The sequence below is a fragment of the Nerophis lumbriciformis genome, linkage group LG15 (genome assembly GCF_033978685.3).
Source record: "Nerophis lumbriciformis linkage group LG15, RoL_Nlum_v2.1, whole genome shotgun sequence".
NCBI classification, from domain to species: Eukaryota; Metazoa; Chordata; class Actinopteri; order Syngnathiformes; family Syngnathidae; genus Nerophis; species Nerophis lumbriciformis.
The window spans coordinates 33,956,612-33,977,113 of record NC_084562.2 but is presented as its reverse complement, the minus strand read 5'-3'; the positions used below and the strand labels follow the sequence as shown (position 1 = coordinate 33,977,113).

The window sequence follows — 20,502 nt, the reverse complement described above, 5'->3', positions numbered from 1 at the left end:
GAAATTAATCCACGCTTTTATCTCGACTCGTCTTGATTATTGCAATGCCCTGTATGTTGGCATTAGCCAGGCCTCCCTCGCCCGCCTGCAGCTCGTGCAGAACTCTGCTGCTCGTCTGCTAACACAGACCCGCAGACGTGAGCACATCACCCCTATTTTAGCGTCCCTTCACTGGCTCCCTGTGCGTTACCGAATACATTTTAAACTCCTTTTATTTGTTTTTAAATGTCTAAACAACCTCGCGCCAACCTATCTCTCCGACCTCCTTCAGCCTTACTGCCCCACCCGATCCTTAAGATCAGCCGATCAGCTGCTGTTGACGGTCCCTGACACAAGGCTGAAGCTTAGAGGTGACAGAGCTTTCGCCGTTGCTGCTCCCAAGCTCTGGAACGACCTACCCCTGAGTGTTAGACAAGCCTCCTCTCTTCCTGTTTTTAAATCTCTCTTAAAAACATACTTTTATTCCATGGCTTTTAACACTGAGTGATATCCATCCTGCAATGGCGCCCCATAATACACCTGCTGTGATCCTGTTTTTATGTTTTTTATGTTTTTATTAATTCTATTTTAATTATTTATTTTCTATCGTGTTCTGTTTGTGTTGTGTTGTGTTTGCTCGGTACTCGTTTTTATCTTTTAACCTGCTCATTGTACAGCACTTTGGCTACCCCTGTGGTAAATTTTAAATGTGCTCTATAAATAAAGTTGATTTGATTTGATTTGATAAGCGTTAAACGTTTTCGCCAGTTAATAAATTCCCATCAAAATCAGTTTTGCAAACTTGGCGACTTTTACGCCAAATCTAGGGACTTTCCAACTCTTCTCAGTAACTTACTTTACCAAAACCAATTAGCGACAAATCGAATAACTTTGTTAGTATGTTTTGGAGACATGAACGCGCGTATCACTCTGTAGTTAATGTCTTCTATCAAAAGCCAGTTCGGCCGTGAGCCCCTTCTCACAGGCGGTCAGGTTGACGACACTAGCCTCGCACAGCAGTCCCAGCCACAGTCAGAGCAGAGAGGAGACCCATATCCACTCTGTGCAAAGCTGCTGTAGTCTCTGCCGTGGTTAAGACTGAGATGTAGAAAAAAAAACATACAACTTACCGTAATTTCATTTACAGCTCTAATCATAATTAGCATTTTTTTTTTTTTAACTCAAAATTGTATCTCTCCCACTACGTTATTCCTCTTTCTTACAGCGTCCATTGTAGGCAATCATGCAAATGAGGCAATAATATCATCTAACAATTTGTAGTGACTTTTATGACATCCAATAGGTACTTTCCTTACTAAGAAGTTGGCAATACTGGTCAAAATGAGCTACCTCGTGTACATAGAGGTGACTAATTTGTCACTGGGGCTACAAGTACTGTAAGTAATTATTTTTGAGTATATTTTTGTCATGGTGTTTTCTGACCAGTAAGCATGTAGACCATTACAGTGTGAGGAAGTTCACATTGACGCTAATAATGGTAGCTTACATTTTCGTTTTCGTCACAGTTTAAAACAGCAATAGCAATTTCCGTGAAAATGAAGCGAAAACTACGACAAGTTGTGGCCTATCACCGAGCAGTATCGGGATTATAATTTGTAGGCTAATTATGACTTTTAGAATGTGCTCCGTATATATCTTGTAAATTACTAAACAATAGCCATTCTACAGTGGTAGCGTTATTTGATATCTAAATCGGCGTTTTGAATCTTAAAGTAGCATTTTTTGACGCGGTAACGTAAATAGATAGATCCCCGCTATCGAATTATGCAACTGGTAGATTTTTTTTAGACGAAGCAGCTCAAACCACAGACGGACAGGGAGGAATGTACTAGTCAGGGCAGATGTTATAGCAGTTATATAGTAATACAGTATAGCAGTGGTTATCAAACTTTTTTCACCCAACTACCACCTCAGAAAACATTTGGCACTCCAATTACCACTATAATGACCACCATTAAAATACAGTAGTGTAGTAGGCCTAAGTATTAATTTAAAACAAGGCGTAGGTTTTATTTTAAAGTCTATCAATCAAAGTTTACTTATATAGCCCTAAATCACGAGTGTCTCAAAGGGCTGCACAAGCCACAACGACATCCTCTGCTCAGATCCCACATCAGGGCAAGAAAAAACTCAACCCAATGGGATGACAATGAGAAACCTTGGATAAAATTATCCCTTTTAGTAAACTATTTGTTGTGACTATTGTTTCCATTTACAAAACCCAAAACCAGTGAAGTTAGCATGTTGTGTAAATCGTAAATAAAAACGGAATACAATGATTTGCAAATCCTTTTCAAATTATATTCAATTGAATAGACTGCAAAGACAAGATACTTAAATGTTTGAACTGAGAAACTATTTTTTTTTTGCAAATAATCATTAACTTAGAATTTAATGGCAGCAACACATTGCAAAAAAGTTGGCACAGGGTTTTTTTTTGGTTTTTTTACAACTGTGTTACATCACCTTTCCTTTTAACAACATTCTGTAAACGTTTGGGAACTGAGGAGACCAATTTTTGAAGCTTTTCAGGTGGAATTATTTCCCATTCTTGCTTGATGTACAGCTTAAGTTGTTAAACAGTCCATTGTGGTATTTGACGCTTCATAATGCGCCACACATTCAATGGGAGACAGGTCTGGACTACAGGCAGGCCAGTCTAGGACCCGTACTCTTTTACTATGAAGCCATGCTGTTGTAACACTTGCAGAATGTGGCTTGGCATTGTCTTGCTGAAATAAGCAGGTTGCTTGGATGGCAACATATGTTGCTCCAAAACCTGTATGTACCTTTCAGTATTAATGGTGCTTTCACAAATGTGTAAGTTACCCATGCCTTGGGCACTAATACACACCTATACCATCACATATGCTGGTTTTTAAACTTTGTGCCAAGAACAATTTCGGAGGGTTCTTTTCCTCTTTGGTCCAGAGGACACAACATCAACAGTTTCCAAAAATAATTTGAAATGTGGACTCGTCAGACCACAGACTACTTTTCCACTTTGCATCAGTCCATCTTAGATGAGTACGGGCCCAGCGAAGCCGGCTGTGTTTCTGGGTGTTGTTGGTAAATGGCTTTCACTTTGCATAGTAGAGTTTTAACTTGCACTTACAGATGTATCGACGAACTGTAGTTACTGACAGTAGTTTTTTGAAGTATTCCTGAGCCCGTGTGTTGATTTCCTTTAAACACTGATATCGCTTTTTGATGCAGTACCGCCTGAGGGATCGAAGATCACGGGCATTCAATGTTGGTTTTTGGTTTTCTCCAGATTCTCATTTCCAGATTCTTTTTTTGATGATATTACGGACCGTAGATGGTGCTCGTTGAGAAATATTGTTCTTAAACTGTTGGACAATTTGCTCATGCATTTGTTCACAAAGTAGTGACCCTCACCCCATCCTTGTTTGTGAATGACTGAGCATTTCATGGATGCTGCTTTTTTTTCCAATCATGGCACACACCTGTTCCCAATTAACCTGTTAACCTGTGGGATGTTACAACTAAGTGTTTGATGAGCATTCCTCAACTTTCTCCATCGGTTTTGCCACTTATGCCAGCTTTTTATAATCATGTTGCAGGCTTCAAATTCCAAATGAGCTAATATTTGCAAAAAATAACAAAGTGTACCAGTTCGAACGTTAAGTATCTTGTCTTGTCAGTCTATTCTATTAAATATAGGTTGAAAAGGATTTGCAAATCATTGTATTCTGTTTTTATTTACGATTTACACAATGTGCCAATTTCACTGGTTTTGGGTTTTGTATTTCCCAAATAAGTAACCATAGCTTTTTTTATTTAAACATATTTTTATAGATTTCGGCATACATTTGCTCAGCACTGCACATTGGATTGCTTTGGTCTGAACATCCTTGAATTTTCTGAATAAGGCCCTCTTTAAAAACGTTTGGACACCCCTGTTGTACAAGATTTGACATTTGCTGCTAAACTTGCTGACAAACCCCTAATCTGATTCTTATGCTTTTCTTATGCAGACATATCCTTCCATTTCACACTTCCTAAAGAAGGGGAGTTGATTGGGCCTGCTGTTGGATCTACGCCGCCGCTAATCAACCAGCTGAAAAGAACCCTCAGACACAGCACTCCCATTGGTGCGTGCCGGTGAAACATCCCGTCTCTATGCTTTCCAGTGCACTGATTTATACCAAACAACCACTAAGCAGGTGCATGTGATCGCACCGATCGGCTAACTCTTTAGGTCAAAACTCAGCTGCTAGGTTGAGAAACCATCTCTGAAAGGTGGGGTGTCTGCTAATGCTTTCTTTTTATTGCATCCTGAGAGAATCAATAGTTTAGCCTTAAACAAATAGCAAACATGACACAGCCACCTTTAGTTTCAGGTGTGCTCTTGAATTGACCATTGCGACAACTGAAGTGGATACTTATTAGGAGGATTCCACCCAAGCAGCTGTTGTACTAGCAGAGGCCTCACTACATTTTATCTTAAAGGGGATGTATGCTTTGGTGTAATTTTGCTCTACAGTCAATTTTATAACTTGTTGTATTTCGTTCCAAGATTGCAAATCAATCAATCAATCAATCAATCTTTATTTATATAGCCCTAAATCACAAGTGTCTCAAAGGGCTGCACAAGCCACAACGACATCCTCGGTACAAAGCCCACATACGGGCAAGGAAAAACTCACCCCAGTGGGACGTCGATGTGAATGACTATGAGAAACCTTGGAGAGGACCGCATATGTGGGTAACCCCCCCCCTCTAGGGGAGACCGAAAGCAATGGATGTCGAGTGGGTCTGACATAATATTGTGAGAGTCCAGTCCATAGTGGATCCAACATAATAGTAAGAGTCCAGTCCATAGTGGGGCCAGCAGGACACCATCCCGAGCGGAGACGGGTCAGCAGCGCAGAGATGTTCCCAGCCGATGCACAGGCGAGCGGTCCACCCCGGGTCACGACTCTGGACAGCCAGCACTTCATCCATGGCCACCGGACCTGTGCCCCCCCCCCCCCCCCCCCCCCCCCCCCCCCAAGGAAAAGGGGAGCAGAGGAGAAAAGAAAAGAAACGGCAGATCAACTGGTCTAACAGGGGGGCTATTTAAAGGCTAGAGTATACAAATGAGTTTTAAGATGGGACTTAAATGCTTCTACTGAGGTAGCATCTCTAATTGTTACCGGGAGGGCATTCCATAGTACTGGAGCCCGAATAGAAAACGCTCTATAGCCCGCAGACTTTTTTTGGGCTCTGGGAATCACTAATAAGCCGGAGTTCTTTGAACGCAGATTTCTTGCCGGGACATATGGTACAATGCAATCGACAAGATAGGACGGAGCTAGACCGTGTAGTATTTTATACGTAAGTAGTAAAACCTTAAAGTCACATCTTAAGTGCACAGGAAGCCAGTGCAGGTGAGCCAGTATAGGCGTAATATGATCAAACTTTCTTGTTCTTGTCAAAAGTCTAGCAGCCGCATTTTGTACCAACTGTAATCTTTTAATGCTAGACATAGGGAGACCCGAAAATAATACGTTACAGTAGTCGAGACGAGACGTAACGAACGCATGAATAATGATCTCAGCGTCGCTAGTGGATAAAATAGAACGGATTTTAGCGATATTACGGAGATGAAAGAAGGCCGTTTTAGTAACACTCTTAATGTGTGATTCAAACGAGAGAGTTGGGTCGAAGATAATACCCAGATTCTTTACTGATTCGCCTTGTGTAATTGTTTGGTTGTCAAATGTTAAGGTGGTATTATTAAATAAATGTCGGTGTTTAGCAGGACCGATAATCAGCATTTCCGTTTTCTTGGCGTTGAGTTGCAAGAAGTTAGCGGACATCCATTGTTTAATTTCATTAAGACACGCCTCCAGCTGACTACAATCCGGCGTGTTGGTCAGCTTTAGGGGCATGTAGAGTTGGGTGTCATCAGCATAACAATGAAAGCTAACACCGTATTTGCGTATGATGTCGCCTAGCGGCAGCATGTAAGTACTAAAGAGTGCAGGGCCAAGAACCGAACCCTGAGGAACTCCGCACGTTACCTTAACATAGTCCGAGGTCACATTATTATGGGAGACGCATTGCATCCTGTCAGTAAGATAAGAGTTAAACCACGACAAAGCTAAGTCTGACATACCAATACGTGTTTTGATACGCTCTAATAAAATATTATGATCGACGGTATCGAAAGCAGCGCTAAGATCAAGAAGCAGCAACATAGATGACGCATCAGAATCCATCGTTAGCAGTAGATCATTAGTCATTTTTGCGAGGGCTGTCTCCGTAGAGTGATTTGCCCTGAAACCGGATTGAAAAGGTTCACAGAGATTGTTAGACACTAAGTGTTCATTTAGCTGCTGTGCGACAATTTTTTCGAGGAATGAAACCATGCCCCACTCTCTCCAAAAGTATTATAATTTATATTTTGAAAATGTACACTGTTAAATATTTATCTTAAAATCGATACCGCAATTTTTTTCCCAGACATGGTTAAAAATAAACTTCACAATCATCAAATGGATTCACCTGATCACAACATTAAGTACACCTGCACACTTGCCGATTGATTCAGAGCCACATTAAAAAGCTGCTTTTAGCAGTATTTCTGGTACTACATGTGGCACACGCCACAATTACTTGAAAACAATACTTTATCCTACCTTTTTTGTGTTTACTTTTGACTTGAAGCAGGCTGAAAGCTTGACTTAAAGGGGTTGTATTATGATTGTTTCTACATTTTTAAACACTTTCTTGTGGTCTACATAACATGTAATGGTGGTTCTTTGGTCCAAAATGTGCATTGACTCTGTTATACAGACCATCTTGAAGCTCTTGAGAATGCTCCGTTTTGTGGGCGGTCTTATTACGTCCCTCCACTTCGACTGAGTCTTCTCTCCCTACTTTGTATTAAAATTGGCAACAGTGGAGGATACATGTGCATGTACAAGACAGTCTGCCCCACAACAAGAGGATAGAAAAAAAATAACTTGGTGATTACAACTTTGGACTACAATGGCAAACTTGCGCAAAACTCTTTGGGTAAATCTCTACCATTTATGCCGATATCTGCTAATGTAACCAGCAACAAATATGTCACTAGCTCCTCAAATTCCAAATGGCTTTTTTGAAGCAAGTTTGGAAAAAGGCATCTCCGCCATACCTCCATGGTTTGATTTCAAACTTTCAGGACTTATTGAAAATCCTAAATATACAGAAACGGGTGCCCACAGGGAATAAAAGTTGGTTTTGCGTAATAGGCCCCTTTTATTGTCTAAGTAACTGCGTAAACCTTACGGTGACTTCACGATGTAGCCAGTTGCAAAACCGCGTGCAAGCTCACGGCAATTTCGGATTTGATGCTTTGGCATTTTTCAACTTGAGTATCAACATTGTAATGACATTTACAAGTCAGAAAAAATTGTATTCATTTATTTTCATCGGAATATTGTTTTGCACCACAATAGAGTAAAACCACATTTGTTGGGGCATGCAGTGTTTCCACAGTTAATTTGAAAATAACAATTACTGGTTACCTATTACCCCTTCAAAAAGTACTTGACTAACTACTTTATGTTGTACGTACCAGTAACTAGATTGCAAGTTTTTTGTAAAATTTTGTATCGACTGTGTGCCAGGGGCCAATGACAAATAAGTCACTGTCTAGAGAGGGTTCCTGTGCTGTACTTTGTATCTTTGTGGTCATTATGGTCTTTGTACTTTTGTATATCCGTCATTGTATGATCACACACGGGAATGCAAGTCATGTGGTGGTGGTTGCCTTACGTCAGCACTGGAAGTACTAACATCAGCTGTTCACCTGGCAGGTTTTTTGTGTTTGATTGAGAGGGGAAGTCCTTAGCTGACCGTCTTATTTGATCATATATCACTGCTTTTGCACATGTAAATGCTTTGTTTGTATCCACCATAAATCAACACAAAATCAGTACTTTGGAGCAGTGTTCACAAACTCTATTTGGCTTGTTATCTTCCCGTTGTAAGCGAGACGCAAGAAGAAAGTTAATATACAGGTAAAAGCCAGTAAATTAGAATATTTTGAAAAACTTGATTTATTTCAGTAATTGCATTCAAAAGGTGTAACTTGTACATTATATTTATTCATTGCACACAGACTGATGCATTCAAATGTTTATTTCATTTAATTTTGATGATTTGAAGTGGCAACAAATGAAAATCCAAAATTCCGTGTGTCACAAAATTAGAATATTACTTAAGGCTAATACAAAAAAGGGATTTTTAGAAATGTTGGCCAACTGAAAAGTATGAAAATGAAAAATATGAGCATGTACAATACTCAATACTTGGTTGGAGCTCCTTTTGCCTCAATTACTGCGTTAATGCGGCGTGGCATGGAGTCGATGAGTTTCTGGCACTGCTCAGGTGTTATGAGAGCCCAGGTTGCTCTGATAGTGGCCTTCAACTCTTCTGCGTTTTTGGGTCTGGCATTCTGCATCTTCCTTTTCACAATACCCCACAGATTTTCTATGGGGCTAAGGTCAGGGTAGTTGGCGGGCCAATTTAGAACAGAAATACCATGGTCCGTAAACCAGGCACGGGTAGATTTTGCGCTGTGTGCAGGCGCCAAGTCCTGTTGGAACTTGAAATCTCCATCTCCATAGAGCAGGTCAGCAGCAGGAAGCATGAAGTGCTCTAAAACTTGCTGGTAGACGGCTGCGTTGACCCTGGATCTCAGGAAACAGAGTGGACCGACACCAGCAGATGACATGGCACCCCAAACCATCACTGATGGTGGAAACTACACTAGACTTCAGGCAACGTGGATCCTGTGCCTCTCCTGTCTTCCTCCAGATTCTGGGACCTCGATTTCCAAAGGAAATGCAAAATCTGCATGGTTGGGTGATGGTTTGGGGTGCCATGTCATCTGCTGGTGTCGGTCCACTCTGTTTCCTGAGATCCAGGGTCAACGCAGCCGTCTACCAGCAAGTTTTAGAGCACTTCATGCTTCCTGCTGCTGACCTGCTCTATGGAGATGGAGATTTCAAGTTCCAACAGGACTTGGCGCCTGCACACAGCGCAAAATCTACCCGTGCCTGGTTTACGGACCATGGTATTTCTGTTCTAAATTGGCCCGCCAACTCCCCTGACCTTAGCCCCATAGAAAATCTGTGGGGTATTGTGAAAAGGAAGATGCAGAATGCCAGACCCAAAAACGCAGAAGAGTTGAAGGCCACTATCAGAGCAACCTGGGCTCTCATAACACCTGAGCAGTGCCAGAAACTCATCGACTCCATGCCACGCCGCATTAACGCAGTAATTGAGGCAAAAGGAGCTCCAACCAAGTATTGAGTATTGTACATGCTCATATTTTTCATTTTCATACTTTTCAGTTGGCCAACATTTTTAAAATCCCTTTTTTGTATTAGCCTTAAGTAATATTCTAATTTTGTGACACACGGAATTTTGGATTTTCATTTGTTGCCACTTCAAATCATCAAAATTAAATGAAATACACATTTGAATGCATCAGTCTGTGTGCAATGAATAAATATAATGTACAAGTTACACCTTTTGAATGCAATTAATGAAATAAATCAAGTTTTTCAAAATATTCTAATTTACTGGCTTTTACCTGTATATAACACACAGTGACTTAGATAAGTAACTGATTACTCGTTACTGAAAAACGTGGTCATATTAGAGTAACGCTGGCTTAACTGGGGGTATGTTCCCCCCCTTAAAGGAAAAATAGTTTGGCCCCAGCACCAGGTTTTCAAAATAGAACAGTTCTATCTACTCTATGAGCAGTAGTGCGATAGACATTCTGAATTGTCAAGAAAAACTAAATATCAAATTGTGAAACAATATTTAAGATGAGCATTGTCGTATTCCTTGTCCGTTTATTTAGAGACCTTTTGCGGGAAGTCAGATATTGCTGGTGATGTTGGCGCTGATGTCGTGATGGCAGACATCGTTCCAGCAGAGGACACTGCAGAGAACGAGGACACTAAACTGAGTCTAAGGATGAAGTTGGTGACCCCTGTTGAGGAGGGAAGCTCGGAACGGTTCAGCTTGCAGAGTAAGCTTGTATGACTTGCCCAGCATACTTGTATCGTCAGGATGGTGTCCTTCCTCAATAACAAAACCCTTTCCTTGCAGAACACTCACAATCAGATGAGGATGGATCTGTTGCCAAGGTGACTGCTGTTGCCAAGGCAACCAGGTATGATTGATTTGTTCTTTTATTCTACAAACCCCGTTTCCATATGAGTTGGGAAATTGTTAGATGTAAATATAAACGGAATACAATGATTGCAAATCATTTTCAACCCATATTCAGTTGAATATGCTACAAAGACAACATATTTGATGTTCAAACTGATAAACATTTTTTTTTTTTTGCAAATAATCATTAACTTTAGAATTTGATGCCAGCAACACGTGACAAAGAATTTGGGAAAGGTGGCAATAAATACTGATACAGTTGAGGAATGCTAATCAAACACTTATTTGGAACATCCCACAGGTGAACAGGCAAATTGGGAACAGGTGGGTGCCATGATTGGGTATAAGAGTAGATTCCATGAAATGCTCAGTCATTCACAAACAAGGATGGGGTGAGGGTCACCACGTTGTCAACAAATGCGTGAGCAAATTGTTGAACAGTTTAAGAAAAACCTTTCTCAACCAGCTATTGCAAGGAATTTAGGGATTTCACCATCTACGGTCCGTAATATCATCAAAGGGTTCAGAGAATCTGGAGAAATCACTGCATGTAAGCAGCTAAGACGTGACCTTCGATCCCTAAGGCTGTACTGCATCAACAAATGACATCAGTGTGTAAAGGATATCACCACATGGGCTCAGGAACACTTCAGAAACCCACTGTCAGTAACTACAGTTGGTCGCTACATCTGTAAGTGCAAGTTAAAACTCTCCTATGCAAGGCGAAAACCGTTTATCAACCACACCCAGAAACGCCGTCAGCTTCGCAGGGCCTGAGCTCATCTAAGATGGACTGATACAAAGTGGAAAAGTGTTCTGTGGTCTGACGAGTCCACATTTCAAATTGTTTTTGGAAACTGTGGACATTGTGTCCTACGAACTAAAGAGGTAAAGAACCATCCGGATTGTAATAGGCGCAAAGTTGAAAAGTCAGCATCTGTGATGGTATGGGGGTGTATTAGTGCCCAAGACATGGGTAACTTACACATCTGTGAAGGCGCCATTAATGCTGAAAGGTACATACAGGTTTTGCAGCAACATATGTTGCCATCCAAGCAACGTTACCATGGACGCCCCTGCTTATTTCAGCAAGACAATGCCAAGCCACGTGTTACATCAACATGGCTTCATAGTAAAAGAGTGCGGGTACTAGACTGGCCTGCCTGTAGTGCAGACGTGTCTCAAAATTGAAAATGTGTGGCGCATTATGAAGCCTAAAATACCACAACAGAGACCCCCGGACTGTTGAACAACTTAAGCTGTACATCAAGCAAGAATGGGAAAGAATTCCACCTGAGAAGCTTAAAAATTGTGTCTCCTCAGTTCCCAAACGTTTACTGAGTGTTGTTAAAAGGAAAGGCCATGTAACACAGTGGTGAACATGCCCTTTCCCAACTACTTTGGCGCGTGTTGCAGCCATGAAATTCTAAGTTAATTATTATTTGCAAAAAAAAAAAAACGTTTATGAGTTTGAACATCAAATATCTTGTCTTTGTAGTGCATTCATTGGGTTGAAATATGGGTTGAAAATGATTTGCAAATCATTGTATTCCGTTTATATTTACATCCAACGCAATTTCCTAACTCATGGAAACGGGGTTTGTATTAACTGCTTCCTTTTAGGCATTGTGAATGAAAATATTATTTTCCTCTGAGCCTTGAGATTGCCTTAATCATTGCTGGTCGGTGTATTTCCATTTCTTTTGTTTCATCTTCATAGTCTCATGAGATCCAATAAAATCTCCTGTCACATACAGTACATAATAATGCCCAATTTGAGTGTCGGAGGTATTTAGTTAAAATTGTTTGTTGTTGAGGAGCTGCAAGGTAATATACTAACGCCTAATGTATATACGTATTTTGGTTACTTTCATGTGACAAGGGAAAACTACTAGATATATATTTGGTTTACAGTTGTAGTCAAATGTTTTGGAAGCACAAAAGCACCATATGCTATGACCACCATGCTTGACAGTTGCTATAGTGCACAGGTGTCAAACTCCTGGGGACCATACGAAAAGCAACATGCATTCAGCCCACATGGCGAATTTCAGCAAAAAGAACCCCCACTTACTATAGCAATAACGTAATACAAACAACAATGGTGACCACAGTGGTAATTATAGGATGCAGTGCACTAACCATTCTTACAAAGGGTGTCCAATTACCATGAAAAGTAGCAATAATTTAATTGCACACGACTGAAAACGACACCACTTTAACTATTAAACACTGTCTGTTAGAGATCCAACGGTACTCTGTATAATAGCGGACTGGTCGGTCCGCCCTGCACGGGACGTTTGTGTGTGCTAGCGTGCCTGTTCACGGTTGCTAAAAGTCAGTCTCCCCAATGTCCAATCACCATTGTGCCTCTTCCGCCCTCACATACTGTAGCTGTAAGTGGAGCCCAGAAGAAGAAAATTAAGAAATACACTACCGTTCAAAAGTTTGGGGTCACCCAAACAATTTTGTGTTTTCCATGAAAAGTCACACTTATTCACCACCATACGTTGTGAAATGAATAGAAAATAGAGTCAAGACATTGACAAGGTTAGAAATAATGATTTGTATTTGAAATAAGATTTTTTTACATCAAACTTTGCTTTTGTCAAAGAATCCTCCATTTGCAGCAATTACAGCATTGCAGACCTTTGGCATTCTAGCTGTTAATTTGTTGAGGTAATCTGGAGAAATTGTACCCCACGCTTCTAGAAGCAGCTCCCACAAGTTGGATTGGTTGGATGGGCACTTCTTGCGTACCATACGGTCAAGCTGCTCCCACAACAGCTCAATGGGGTTCAGATCTGGTGACTGCGCTGGCCACTCCATTACCGATAGAATACCAGCTGCCTGCTTCTTCTCTAAATAGTTCTTGCACAATTTGGAGGTGTGTTTTGGGTCATTGTCCTGTTGTAGGATGAAATTGGCTCCAATCAAGCGCTGTCCACTGGGTATGGCATGGCGTTGCAAAATGGAGTGATAGCCTTCCTTATTCAGAATCCCTTTAACCCTGTACAAATCTCCCACCTTACCAGCACCAAAGCAACCCCAGACCATCACATGACCTCCACCATGCTTAACAGATGGCGTCAGGCATTCTTCTAGCATCTTTTCAGTTGTTCTGCGTCTCACAAACGTTCTTCTTTGTGATCTAAACACCTCAAACTTGGATTTATCCGTTCACAACACTTTTTTCCAGACTTCCTCTGTCCAAAGTCTGTGTTCTTTTGCCCATCTTAATCTTTTTCTTTCATTGGCCAGTCTCAGATATGGCTTTTTCTTTGCCACTCTGCCATGAAGCCCAGAATCCCGCAGCCACCTCTTCACTGTAGATGTTGACACTGGTGTTTTGCGGGTACTCTTTAATGAAGATGCCAGTTGGGGACCTGTGAGGCGTCTGTTTCTCAAACTAGAGACTCTAATGTACTTATCTTCTTGCTCAGTTGTGCAACGCCGCCTCCCACTTCTTTTTCTACTCTGGTTAGAGCCTGTTTGTGCTGTCCCCTGAAGGGAGTAGTACACACCGTTGTAGGAAATCTTCAATTTCTTAGCAATTTCTCGCATGGAATAGCCTTCATTTCTAAGAACAAGATTAGACTGTCGAGTTTCAGATGAAAGTTCTCTTTTTCTGGCCATTTTGAGCGTTTAATTGACCCCACAAATGTGATGCTCCAGAAACTCAATCTGCTCAAAGGAAGGTCAGTTTTGTAGCTTCTGTAAAGAGCTAAACTGTTTTCAGATGTGTGAACATGATTGCACAAGGGTTTTCTAATCATCAATTAGCCTTCTGAGCCAATGAGCAAACACATTGTACCATTAGAACACTGCAGTGATAGTTGCTGGAAATGGGCCTCTATACACCTATGTAGATATTGCACCAAAAACCAGACATTTGCAGCTAGAATAGTCATTTACCACATTAGCAATGTATAGAATGTATTTCTTTAAAGTTAAGACTAGTTTAAAGTTATCTTCATTGAAAAGTACAGTGCTTTTCCTTCAAAAATAAGGACATTTCAATGTGACCCCAAACTTTTGAACGGTAGTGTATATCCAGCACTAGGATATAAGTTGAAACACCACATTTGCTGCAATTTCAATGAATGTCTGGGACTGTTGGAGCTAAAGATTGCGTGCTGAAAATTCTACCCTTAATGCGGACACACAGGCAGGCACAAAATATCTGTGACAAAACTATTGGCCTAAACTGGAAGAATGAACTTACCTACCAAGATAATCCCAAGAAAAAATAGACCTCTATATCTAAATATTTTTTGTATCACACTGTCTGTTTGTTTCCTCTGATTCAACTCCTCAGATACAACATGTACTTTACTAAAAAAACAGTTCAAATAATTTTTGAGTTTGTTCCTGAATGATCATTGAACTAAACACATTATTTTCCACTAACTCAATTTCATACCGCACTTAAATATATTTTTATTTTATATAAGCTATAGTATTTGAGTTTGAAAAAAACTCCTCGCGACCCCGAAAGGGCCAAGCGGTAGAAAATGGATGGATGGATGGATCCACAGTTTGGGTCACTGCTTGCCATTTGCCAAACCACTAATGAGAATAACTGATGTAAACAAGTAATCAAGGAATAAGAGGCAATTTACAAAATAGCAAATTAATGAAAGAACTTTGAGAGGGAAATGAGTTGTTGACAGCAGGGCATGCTTGAAAATGCTTGCTTCTTAGTCGCATGCTCAGACTTGCTAACTTTTCCGGATTCTGCAAAAGACTCAGGGAAATTACCTTTTTGTAGCAACATCTCAACTGAAGTTACAAACCTCCAGGGTTCTGCTGTTGCGTGCATAAAAATACTGTAACCTTTGCCCAAAAGTTAAAATGATGATAAATGATGCCGTTCAGCCACGGCCGTAGAATTTGACAAATACAGAGGTAAAAAATTTGGTGGTCCAAGAAGAGATTTGAAAGGCTGAAATTATGTGTATCCTAGCACTATATACTGTAAATAATATTACCTTGAGCAATGCTATAAATTTCCAAAATAACAAAAGTTTTCATTGAGGTAGGACTATCACGTGTTGTGTCATAGAGGTTGTTGTGATCTCAGGGCATTCAATCGGTCGCAACTGGACTGTTTGGTTTGTCTTAGAAGATGTTTCGCCGCTCATCCGAATAGGCTTCATCAGTTCGTGCTCATAGACTTAGATTGGTCAGTTCTAGTCCCAATCTAAAATCAATCTAGACCAATCTAAGTCTATGAGCATGAACTGATGAAACCTAATCGGATGACCGGCGAAACGTCTTCTAAGACAAACCAAACAGTCCAGTGGCGATTGATTGAATGACCTGAATGAATGAGAACATTCATAGACAATGGTTGTTGTGATGCGCCGAGTGTGTCTGCAGGGTGTGTTGTGGGCTTGTCGCTTTCAACGCTGGTTAGCAGAAAATGTGAAAGGGATTGCAGAGTATGTAAGTCTGTCCCTGCCAGTACACAGCCGCCCTAGGTAGAGCCTCCCCCGTGGCGACACATGGCTATTGAGCGCCTTGGGCTAATCTATCAGGGACTCTGAGGTAGTCTGCCCCCAGAGGTGTTGTATACAGGCCCATCGGCATGTGGATATGCCCTGGTTCCCACCAACAAACTCCCAGTCATGGGTCATGGGTCAAATGGCCTCACTGCCTTGTGAGTACGAGGGATAGTGTAAGGCTAGGGGAAACAACCCCTCCAAATATTGGAGTGAAACCCCACAGGGGTTTGACTTAGTTGAGCTTACGTTAGCTTCTGCATCTAGGTTCATCCCCAGTCGTCTTGACTTTGTCTTGCCATTGGACCAAGATGGGCTTGGTGGGCAATGCTGCATAAGTTCTCTCCACTTTAAACCATTTCACGCGCAAGTAGTTGAATTTCATACTAAGCCCTGTGGCGATAGGCTAGCGGCGAAGGAGTAGGTGTGGATACACTGGCAGCTGTAGTTGCAGACCTACACACAGGCTTCTCACTAACCAAAACAGCAGTGGGATTTGGCAGCCCCCTGAGTGACTTAGCAGCCCTTTTCAGGAATGCACTGCTCACCTCTGTAGTCTGAGGAAGGAGCTAGAAAAGGTGCCCTTAACATTGCACATGGACAAAGATAAGACCTTCTGGAGGAAAGTTTTGTGGTCAGATGAAACAAAAATTGAGCTGTTTGGCCACAATACCCAGCAATATGTTTGGAGGAGAAAAGGTGAGGCCTTTAATCCAAGGAACACCATTCCTACCATCAAGCATGGTGGTAGTAGTATTATGCTTTGGGCCTGTTTTGCTGCCAATGGAACTGGTGCTTTACAGAGAGTAAATGGGATAATGAAAAAGGAGGATTACCTCCAAATTCTTCAGGACAACCTAAAATCATCAGCCCGGAGGTTGGGTCTTGGGCACAGTTAGGTGTTCCAACAGGACAATGACCCCTAACACACGTCAAAAGTGGTAAAGGAATGGCTAAATCAGGCTAGAATTAAGGCTTCCCAAAGTCCTGACTTAAACCTCATTGAGAACATGTTGACAATGCTGAAGAAACAAGTCCATGTCAGAAAACCAACACATTTAGCTGAACTGCACCAATTTTGTCAAGAGGAGTGGTCAACAATTCAACCAGAAGCTTGCCAGAAGCTTGTGGATGGCTACCAAAAGCGCCTTATTGCAGTGAAACTTGCCAAGGGTCATGTAACCAAATATTAACATTGCTGTATGTATACTTTTGACCCAGCAGATTTGGTCACATTTTCAGTAGACCCATAATATATCCATAAAAGAACCAAACCTATTATTTATTTATGAATCAGACGTATTTTATTAACATGTTAAAGGTGTTTAATAAAAATAAAAGCATGTTTTTAACACATATAAATTATTTTCTTTCATGAAGACAAGAATATAAGTTTGTGTATTAACTGATTCTGATTGATGACTTGCAATGATTTGATTCAGACAGGATTCACAGAAATTTCCACATTTTCGAATTTACATTGTGGAGGACAAAAAAAAGTCCTCCTTTCTGTTCAATACCTCATGAAAGTGGTTGGTTTTTTGGCTTCTTATTTGTCCAGCTTCCATACTTATTTTTATACACTTTACAAGAAATAAAGACATTGACGGCAAACTCTGTAGCTTGCTGTCTTGTGTGCACTAGCTTTCTGACACTCTTATTTTGTCAGCGCTGGCAGGATGGAGGAGCGCCTTTGTTGTAAAGACAGAAACTGTGCGGTCGGTATTCAGGCTTTTGACAGCAGGTAAAGCGCGAGAGTCCGTTTAAATAAAAAGTGTTTCTCGCCTTCCTGCTGGTTGTTTTTTTTCTTAATAGTGAGCTTGCAGAATCCAGCGTCATCTCACAAAATCCTCAGGTGCTGTCAATGTCAGTCATGTGACGAAAGTGACGTCATAGGGAAGACTGATGATTGCTAATTTTTAGGTCTATTTTTCCGCGATCGACCAGTAGCTCGCGATTGACCTAATGGGCACCCCTAATCTATCTTTGACAATCAGCATCATTTTGTAACAATCCACTTTTATCAATATGCTGAAAAGTTTAGCGTATTAAACAATTTTAACATCATTAAAACAGAAATTTCAAAACCTTGTTATAATTTCAACTCCAACAGGGCCCAAGACCTTCTGCTTTGAAACATAAGTACTAATGAGGCGCACCACGAGAGCCGCCGGAAGGAAAAGGGGGAAATCTGTCGCCATATTCTAATCAGGGACAGAGCATAACAAAGCCAGGAATACGTTGGGGGGGACATTTTATATGAAGGGCCTTGTCATTCAAAAATATTCATTTGGCATGTACTTCTGCATACAAAACAAACAAAAAAAACACCCCACCCCTCCACGAATCGCGAAGCCTTACGCAAAGTGCATTATGCGTTTAGGGCAGGTATTATACCAACAGTGTTTCACATCAATATCTCTCAGGTGAAACCAACATTAGTTACGTCAGTATAATTTAATGTTTACTTTATGTTGACAGCGCATTTCGAATCGAATGGTGTTTAAAGTAAAAGTGGACTTCATTGCGTTACGTTGTTTTCTGGAGTTGTAGCCAGCTGTGGATGACCAAATATCGTATATTGAGAAAGGATGATCCACCACATGGTGATGTACATCGCACACAAAGTCCTTAACATACCGTATTTTCCGCACTATAAGGCGCACCGGATTATTAGCCGCACCTTCAATGAATGGCATATTTCATAACTTTGTCCACCAATAAGCCGCCCCGGACTATAAGCCGCGCCTACGCTGCGCTAAAGGGAATGTCAAAAAAACAGTCAGATAGGTCAGTCAAACTTTAATAATATATTAAAAACCAGCGTTCTAACAACTCTGTTCACTCCCAAAATGTACGCAAATGTGCAATCACAAACATAGTAAAATTCAAAATAGTGCAGAGCAATAGCAACATAATGTTGCTCGAACGTTAATGTCACAACACACAAAATAAACATAGCGCTCACTTTCTGAAGTTATTCTTCATTCGTAAATCCTTCGTCTTCGGTGTCCGAAGTGAAAAGTTGGGCAAATTTACGATCCACTGGCAGATGTTGGCGTCGTCTGGCGCTGCCTCCTCGTCTTAGTGAAGGTGTGTTCGCCTTCTGTCATCCATTGTTCCCACGCAGTTAGCAGTCTAGCTTCGAATGCCCTGTTGACACCAATATCTAGCGGCTGGAGGTCTTTTGTCAATCCACCCGGAATGACGGCGAGTATTGAATTAAGCGCGTAAGCGTGTCTCTCAATGTGCTGTTATGAGCTAGCAAATATAACAACTACACTACCCAGCATGCAACGATAGTTACGAGCATGCGCGGTAGCCCTGAGAAGCGTTGTATGCTGGCAGTTAGAATGTGGTTATGAGCACGCTGTGAGTAAACGTTGAGAACTCAGTTAACACGCCTCGTCTGCATTATTTATAATTAGACAGACAACACACTTAATAGGAGCCATTTTGGGGTCTTTACATAAACACACAAATGGAAATGAAACGTCACATATCCCAGCATGCACCGCGCGCTTCTTCTACGGGGAAAAAAGATGGCGGCTGTTTACCGTAGTTGCGAGACCTAAACTTTATGAAAATGAATCTTAATATTTATCCATATATAAAGCGCACCGGGTTATAAGGCGCACTGTCAGCTTTTGAGAAAATTTGTGGTTTTTAGGTGCGCCTTATAGTGCGGAAAATACGGTAGTGCATTTGCAGTCAGTCATATCTTCTTTTTGTAACTTACTAAAACACAGAGGACACAACTCCTGTCATCAATGGTAGTTACGGCCATGGTCTCAGCATGCACACAAAGCAGTTCTTTCCAATAGTATATCAGCCTCTTTTTTCCCCACGGTCACCAGTCACAATGCATTTACAGACGCTTAGACTGCCGGAAGCAAGCAAGAACAAACGAACACAGAGGCACATTTCCTCCACTCCACTTTCAAATTAATGCACACTTACACAGAGTCACATGCATGCACACAAACGTGGCAGTGGGATGTGTTTGGTCAATTCATCCTGTTTCTCATGTGCTTAGAATTTTGATCCCCTGTGCAAGTACGTTTGAGATCCCTGCTGTAGTGTTTTTAGGTTTGAACTCACCTTGATTCGTCCTCATGTACTCCATGATGATGTAAATCTGTTTTTCTGTGGGCAGTGAACATCCCATTTTTGTACCTGTTCTGTTTGGCAGGTTAGTCATGCAGTACGACTAATCTGTATGTCTTATTGTGTCGGTACATATTTACTGTGAGTCTGAAATACTCCTATTGGGATTGTGTTTTATTGTTTAGAATGCCACCGAAGTGCATAGTTTATGAGGGAAAAGAGAGGAAGTAAAAGACAAAAGCTGCACAAAGGAGTTCTGAGAATCGGTTGATCCAATAAGTGCTGTCAAAATAATTATTTTACGCTGCCAAAGCGATACTAACAGCTGCAGTCAATCATGATGACTTGCAAGAAGTTAATGGGGCTTGGCCTTGTCAAATCAGAAGACAGTCTGGATCCTTCAGAATCACTTATTAGAAGATGTAGGTGACTGTTGTATATATTTAAGCTTATATGTATAATGTTGATCCTGTGTAAATATGAGGAAATGTATGCACCTAATTCTTGATTTAAACATTTTTTGAAGATGTTCAATCATTCCACCATTGACAGCTCAAATAAATCATTAAAACCACAGAGTGTACATAAACTTTTGATCGCAACTGAATATCCTACATTATATACAAGCGTAATAGTTAAACTAATCAAACCTTAAGCAAAAATATATATTTTGATTTAACTCTTGAATTGAATATCATTAGAA

At 40.9% G+C, this 20,502-nt stretch overlaps 1 protein-coding gene across 9 annotated transcripts in view; it reads left to right on the top strand.

The window, feature by feature from the left end:
* tp53bp1 (tumor protein p53 binding protein, 1) overlaps positions 1-20,502 on the top strand; it is a 118,352-nt gene that overhangs the window by 38,772 nt on the left and 59,078 nt on the right. For all 9 annotated transcript variants that reach the window (XM_061975089.1, XM_061975095.1, XM_061975091.1 and 6 more), the window contains 3 exons: positions 3,999-4,115; positions 9,872-10,042; positions 10,123-10,186. In XM_061975089.1, the coding sequence (XP_061831073.1) occupies positions 3,999-4,115; positions 9,872-10,042; positions 10,123-10,186 (352 nt within the window). The remainder of the gene's footprint in view (positions 1-3,998; positions 4,116-9,871; positions 10,043-10,122; positions 10,187-20,502) is intronic.